This window comes from Equus asinus, chromosome 22, assembly GCF_041296235.1.
Source record: "Equus asinus isolate D_3611 breed Donkey chromosome 22, EquAss-T2T_v2, whole genome shotgun sequence".
In the NCBI taxonomy this organism is placed as follows: domain Eukaryota; kingdom Metazoa; phylum Chordata; class Mammalia; order Perissodactyla; family Equidae; genus Equus; species Equus asinus.
Window position 1 is genome coordinate 23,303,917 of NC_091811.1, and position 6,891 is coordinate 23,310,807.

The window sequence follows — 6,891 nt, forward strand, 5'->3', positions numbered from 1 at the left end:
TCTCAACTTCAAAATAGGTCTTCTTAATTCAAAACTGTACAAAATGACTTTCCTCACTGCATATGAAAACATAGCAGCATTGAAAACAGGTCATGATAATTTTTCTTTCCTCTTCATTCCTATTGTAGAACTTGATTTTTTATAAGCTTTTCATCTGCTTGTATTAAATCTAACATTCTTCTTCAGTACTGTTTTTGTACACATATATAAAATTTATTTTAAATATGTTTGTCAACCTTGAATTTTATTGTGTGCATCTTTTCCTAACAAAAGTTCTGATAGTGCTCTATTAACCATGAAGAAAGAATTCATGGTGGAATAATTTCTTTCCCAAATATATATCCTCAATGTGCGATTTAGAGTTGAATATCATTACCATCCAAAAGATTGAAGGTTCAAACAACGAAATCTAAATACACTGTGGTACATACATTTGATCCAAATTACAATGGAAAGTAGCAATGATTACCTGAGATAAGTTGTCAGTTCTTAAAAATGCATAAATATATCACAAATTCTTCCGTTAAAAGATGATAACATAGAATATGTATGTGAAATACACATTACTTCCTAATCCTTAGGAATTTTTTACAATATTTTGTAAAATTATATTGCTTACCTCAAAAAAATTGATTAATGGTATGGTAACCTTATAATCTTTCTTATGTTTTTCAAGTATGATCTTAGCTTCTTGTTTTTCCAAATCAGGATAAATGAGTGGCTTAAAGGATACAACATTGCAAGAACCTCACAAAGCATGACAAATAGTTGATTCTTCAGCCTTTCAGAATTCCAAACTGAGATAATTAGAGCCAGGAAGTAACTGACATGTAGCAGGAGAAAGGAAACCACAGTTTGCATGGCTCTTAAGTGGACCTTGGTGCTGAGATCTTGGGATCCTTTTAGATTCAGCTGAATTTTCTTGAGATGTTTCCACAGGGAAATGATTAACAGCAGACAAGATGTCAGTGAAATAGAAAATGGTATGAAGTTTACTAGTGTGAATAGAGTCATAAATGAAAGGTGAAAAACGCCCTTCAATTTGGTCTTCTGAGTGATGTTTCCTTCATATTCATTAGTCCGCATATTCTCATCTAAGCATAGCACTGTAATATGAGGAACCAAAAAGACTGGAGTCCCCAAGATTATTACGAGAAGTATACTTTTAGCTCTCTGCTTTAGGTAAAGAAATATAAAGCTAGAGAAATTAGCTATCTTGACCAAATAAAATATGCTGAGGCTAGTAGCAAACCAGATGTTAAAATGGTTGCTTACTGCCCAGGCAACATGAACAACAGTTCTTACTTCTAAACTATATAAACCTGTACGGAGCACAGCTGTATACCAATTTATTAATAGTATCCAGAGCAAACCAATTCTGGAGATCGCCAGAGCTGTGAGAATTTGATCAGCTGAGGACATCTTTTGTCTCTTGACCCAGTCAATGTAGTTCACCAGTGCTATGAAGCCATTGGCAAAATTTCCCAGAATAAATTCTGTCATTATTAGAACAGAAAAAATGTTTGGTAGTAAAGCTACCATGTCTAGAAAGAAAAAAAAAGCCAAGTTTAATATCACAGGTCGTGATACCTTTAATATTTGGAACTTAACTTTCATGTGCAGCTGAAACGTCCAGTAAAGTTCTTGTGTCTTTCAAATTCTGTGACCGATGTCAAGCAGGAAAGTAACATGCTATGCTGATGGAAGAGCTCAATACTGTCTTATGAAAAACATTGTTACTCCCAAAACAGCTCAAATTGACTCCTGTTTATAGAACTGTGTGTCCTTGCCATGGGCTGGATTATTTCATAACTGATGTTCAAGTGAAAGCTGAATTCTCATTTGCTAGTATGTAAATAAGGACATACTGTTTTGCAATTTTTTCCTTGTTGAACCTCTCCATAATTTGTGTTCAGCAGCACTAGTTGTTAGCAAAATTTAAAAACCCAATGGATAAAAGATACAGCAAATGTCTCAAGTTTTAGAGGGAGTTTGCTTATAACTAGGATTATTATCACTATGTATTTATTTATATTTTAATGCCAGATTTATGGAAAAATTTCAAGCTTTTCCTATCAAAAGCATCCCAGATTTTCTTGGGAACTTCAGGAAAGCCAATAGACCCTAAATGCTGGTTGCTGAACGCTAATACATATGTATAAATTTCTTATTTATAAGCTTATAAACACACACACACAAATTCACACATACAGCTCAGGGATGGAATTATTGTCCTATAATTTCCAAAATGGAAAATCAGAGTCAGGAGTTCATCTAGGTTTAAATCCCCCTTTTCTCCCATGCAGGGTTTTCAATCCATTATTCATAGCTATCAAACGTCTCTCTCATGCGTAGGTCTTTGATAAAGTTTCAGAGTCTATTCAATATTAAATGTTAACATTTATTTGAAATATTTAACTATTTTGTAAATATTCCTCCTGCACTTCAAAAGAATATGTGTTTTCCATTGCATATTCTAGACCTTTCCAATATGAATATCTGGGGTATTTTCTGTTTAATTCATTTTTGACTGTTTTATTTTAAGATTAGTAGATGTTAAAATCAACCTCTACCCTTGGATTTTTTGCAATTTTAGTTTCTGTAGCACTTATAATTGTTTTTAGCAGAGGATCTTGGAACCAGACAGCCAGGATGGAAAACCCAACTTCTCGGCTTCATGCGTCTCTGATCTTGGACTCTCTTTTAAAACCACTCTCTGCCTCAGTATAATCATTGGTAAAGGGCAGATAACAATGCTATGCTCATCCAGTGTCTTCATGAGGAGTGAGCATCCTGTCTGTGTAAAGCACGTTCCCTTCCGCCTGTCTGCCACAGAGCAGGCATGGAGGTTTGTTGCTTACTCATTGGATCCTGTGGTATTTGATACTTCAGAGTTAACCTGTGAGGACTCCCACTTAGGAGTACAATGTAGCAGGTTGAAAAAGACAAAATTTCCTCCTACAATAACAAAGATACAGGGGATAAATGGCCAAACGGTTTTAAACTCATCAGAGAGCTGTGCAAGGAAGGAGGACCAACAGAGCTGAAATCTGGAATGAGGAGAGCCTATTCAGGTAAAGAGATGATCAGTATATTCAGTGGAATCTCTGGCAAATTCCAGCAGGCTTTATTTGTAGAAAGTGAAAAACTGTTCCTAAAATATGTATACGGAAATGCCAAAGCACCCAGAATAGCCAAAAGAATTATTTTAAAAGCAGAAAAACATTGGAGGATTACAGTTCCTAATATCAAAGTTTGCTACTAGGCTGCATTAATCAGGATAGTGTGGTTCTCTCGTGAAGACAGACATATAGATCAATGAAACACATTTGAGAGCCCAGAATAACATTTATATTCATTGTCAAATGATTTCAAAAAAAGTATCAAGGCAATCAATAGGGATATGATAGTGTTCCTAAGATGAGTTCTACTGTTGCCACGACCAGAAAGGAGGCCTTCATTCCAAATGACATTTCCATGAAAATATTTCTAATATTGTGCCTCATGGACAGCTTTATAGTTAAACAGTTGCAGATTGACATCCATTTACGATGCTTTTTATAAATGTTTTCATCATAATTCCAGAAAGCAAAGCCAAAATTCTATTATGTGATATGGTTTCTGAGATCTTCATGAAATACTTCATTCTCCTTATATTGTAATTCCAGTGGTAAACCAAACAGTCCTGTTAAGAGAGACAAGATTCATGTATACTCCTCTTATTACTTTCAGTCAGTCACTATGTAATTTCCAGAGTAAACGCTAATGATGTCCACTTAACTCTGGCAGCAGCTGCAAATTTCCATTTGTGCTAATGAGTAAAAGGATAAAGTCAGGTGTGTAAACATGCAAATGTGAGAGAGATTATTTTCCACAAATTTATACTTTATCTCCCCTGAGGCATACATTTGAATGCAAGTGTTTTAGATTTTGAATAGTAATTACTAGAACAAACATATTTTAAAATAAAAATTAATTGCATAATAACTATAATATTATATTTTAAAAATTCAGTCATTATGTGTTACTCATCAACGAGATCCTTCTGCCTCTCAAGTATTTTTGTTGATTCAATATGATTTATAGAAATAATTTAATGCAATTATTTCTAGTTCACAGAACACATCCAAGTCTTAGAATAATAACTATAAATAATTAGTACTTAATATTTGTAGGAGCTAAATCAGAAGTTATAAGCAAAATATCCTGGGAATAATCATGAGGAAGCCACAAGTGCCACACTGTAGAATCAGTTATGTTTTTAGGAAGATAGAAACATTTACATTGAACTTAAATTCTTTAGAATTTATGAAGAGATAGGAAAAAACAACCGATATTCAAGACTGAAGTAAGGACATATACCGATTATCAAAGTGACATGTATAAGTTACACGGTGCTTGTAAACAGAGAAACTTCTTTTGTTTTACAGCTCCATACACCTTTCTCCTCCTGGCTGTCTGGGATGGAGATGACTCCAAGGCAATCTTGGAATCCACAGGTTAAAGATGGCAAACTTTTGATCAGCCTGATGCCTGGGACAACTGCCTACAGAAGCGCCCTCAGACACAGCAGTATTGCTAAAAGAGCAATATTAAAAGTATTTTTGTTTGAGTCACTTTATGTTTTGAAGCCTATTGGTGATAGCATGTTCTCTACATGATTAAAAACAAATCAATAAAGTGGAAATGATTTATCTCATGTTTAGATAGTGTTATTAAAATTTCATAATACTAAGGATCAATATAGAAATGTAATTCAGTTGTTAAACAAGGCTATAAATTTCTTTCTTATAATAGAACTTGCTATCAATAATATATTAACATTCTATTTCATTTCCAAAAGATTATAATGAGACAGATCTTGAAGATATTCCTTGTAAGTATTACATAGACATCACAGATACCATTTTAATATGTGCAGAAAAGTAATTGAATTATGTACCATAATTTGTTAGTATTCTCACTGTGAATATGTTTTTAAGATGGGGAAGATCTTAGTGTTCTTATCTGAAGTTTAAAAAGAATATTTAGGTAGCATGATGGAGAACATGATTGGCAATACAGTGGTCCAAGGTGATTTGGAGGAAAACTGAATAATTTGATATCAGATCTCAACTTTGAAAGAGGTCTTCTTAATTAAAAACCATAAGAAATGACTTTCTAACTGCATATGAAACATTGCAGCATTAAAAGCAGGTGATGATTGTTTTTCTTTGTTCTTCATCCCTATAGTACAAGTTGATATTTTTCTAAGCGTTTCATCTATTTAAATTAAATGTAGTATTCTGCAGTACTGTTTATTGCACACATATATAAAATTTAATCTAAATATGTTTGCCACTCAAATATTATTGTGTGTATCTTTTCTTAACAATAGTTCTGACTGTTCTCTACTAACCATGAAGTAAGAATTCAAGAGAAATAACATCTATCCCAATCATACATTCTCAATGTGTGATTTAGAATCGAATATCATTACACCCAAAAGATTGGAGGTTCAAACAAAAAATCTACACACACTTCGGTACATAGGTTTGGTCCTAATTACAATGAAAAGAGCAACGATTTTCTGAGATAAGTTGTCAGTTCTTAAAAATGCATATAGATCATAAATTCTTCAATTTGAAGATAATAACATAGAATAAGTATGTGAAATACACACTGCTTCCTAATCCTGAGGAATTTCTTACAATATTTAGTAAAATTAGATTGCTTACCTCACAAAATTTGGTTAATCGTGTGGTAATCTTATAATCTGTCTTACATTTTTCAAGGCCTTTCTTAGCTTCTGGTTTCCCCAAATCAGGATGAATGAGTGGCTTGAAGGATACAGCATTCCAAGAGCCTGGCAAATCATGAGAACTAGTTCATTCTTCAGTCAATTAGAACTCCAAACTGAGATAACTAGAGCCAAGAAGTAACCGGAATATAGCAGGAGAAAAGAGAGCACAGTTTGCATGGCTCTTATGTGGACCTTGGTGCTAGGATCTTGGTATCCTTTGCCGTTAAGCTGCATCTTCTTGAGATGTTTCCATAGGGAAACGATTAACAGCAGAAAAGATGTCAGGGACATAGTAAAGGGTATGAAGTGTATTAGCGTGAATAGAGTCATATTTGAAAGGCCTACATCTCTCAATTTGGTCTTCCGAGTGACGTTTCCTTCATACTCTTTAGTCTGCATAGTCTCATCTACGCACAGCACTGCAAAGTGAGGAACCAAAAAGACCAAAGTTGCCAACAGTATTACAAGAAGTAAACTATTAACTCTCCACTTTAGGTAAAGAAATATACAGCAAGAGAAATTAGCTATCTTGAGCAGATAAAATATGCTGAGGCTAGTAGCAAGCCAGATGCTAAAATGGTTGCTTACTGTCCAGGCAACACGAACAATAATTCTTACTTCTAAACTACAAAAAACTGAAGGAAGCACAGTCATATACCAATTTATTAATATTACCCAGAGTAAACCAATTCTGGAGACCGCCAGAGCTGTGAGTATTTGATCAGCTGAGGACGACTTTTGTCTCTTGACCCAGTCAATGCAGTTTATCAGTGCTATGAAGCCATGGGCAAAATTGCCAAGAAAAAATTCTGTTGTTATTAGGATGGAAAAAATGCTTGGTAGTAAAGTTATCATGTCTAGATTTAAAAGAGAGAGTCTAATATCACTGCTTGTGATTCCTTTAATATTCTGACCTTAACTCCTATGTGCAGCTGATTTCAGAATGTTCAGTAAATTTCTTGTTTCTTTTAAATTCTGTGACCGATATCTACCAGGAAAGCAACAAGGTATGCTGAAGGAAGAGCTCAATGAAAAACATCATTACTTCCAAAACAGTTCAAATTGACTCCTATTTATATACTATGTGTCCTTGCCATGGGCTGGGTTAT

General features: G+C 34.1%; 2 protein-coding genes across 2 annotated transcripts; both read right to left on the reverse strand.

Annotated features, from left to right (window-relative positions):
- Window positions 1-633: 633 nt before the first annotated feature.
- Window positions 634-1,542, reverse strand: LOC106834136 (taste receptor type 2 member 50-like). The gene has a single exon (XM_014845609.1). It carries the CDS (start codon window positions 1,540-1,542, stop codon window positions 634-636), a length of 909 nt encoding a protein of 302 aa, XP_014701095.1.
- A 4,336-nt stretch (window positions 1,543-5,878) lies between these two features.
- On the reverse strand, window positions 5,879-6,637 carry LOC106834137 (taste receptor type 2 member 50-like). The gene has a single exon (XM_070494766.1). The coding sequence runs from the start codon at window positions 6,635-6,637 to the stop codon at window positions 5,879-5,881; it is 759 nt and encodes a 252-aa protein (XP_070350867.1).
- Window positions 6,638-6,891: the final 254 nt, after the last annotated feature.

Bases quoted from the DNA above. Each gene is read 5' to 3' on its own strand.
- LOC106834136 (XM_014845609.1), bottom strand. From the start codon at position 1,542: ATGGTAGCTTTACTACCAAACATTTTTTCTGTTCTAATAATGACAGAA.
- LOC106834137 (XM_070494766.1), bottom strand. From the start codon at position 6,637: ATGATAACTTTACTACCAAGCATTTTTTCCATCCTAATAACAACAGAA.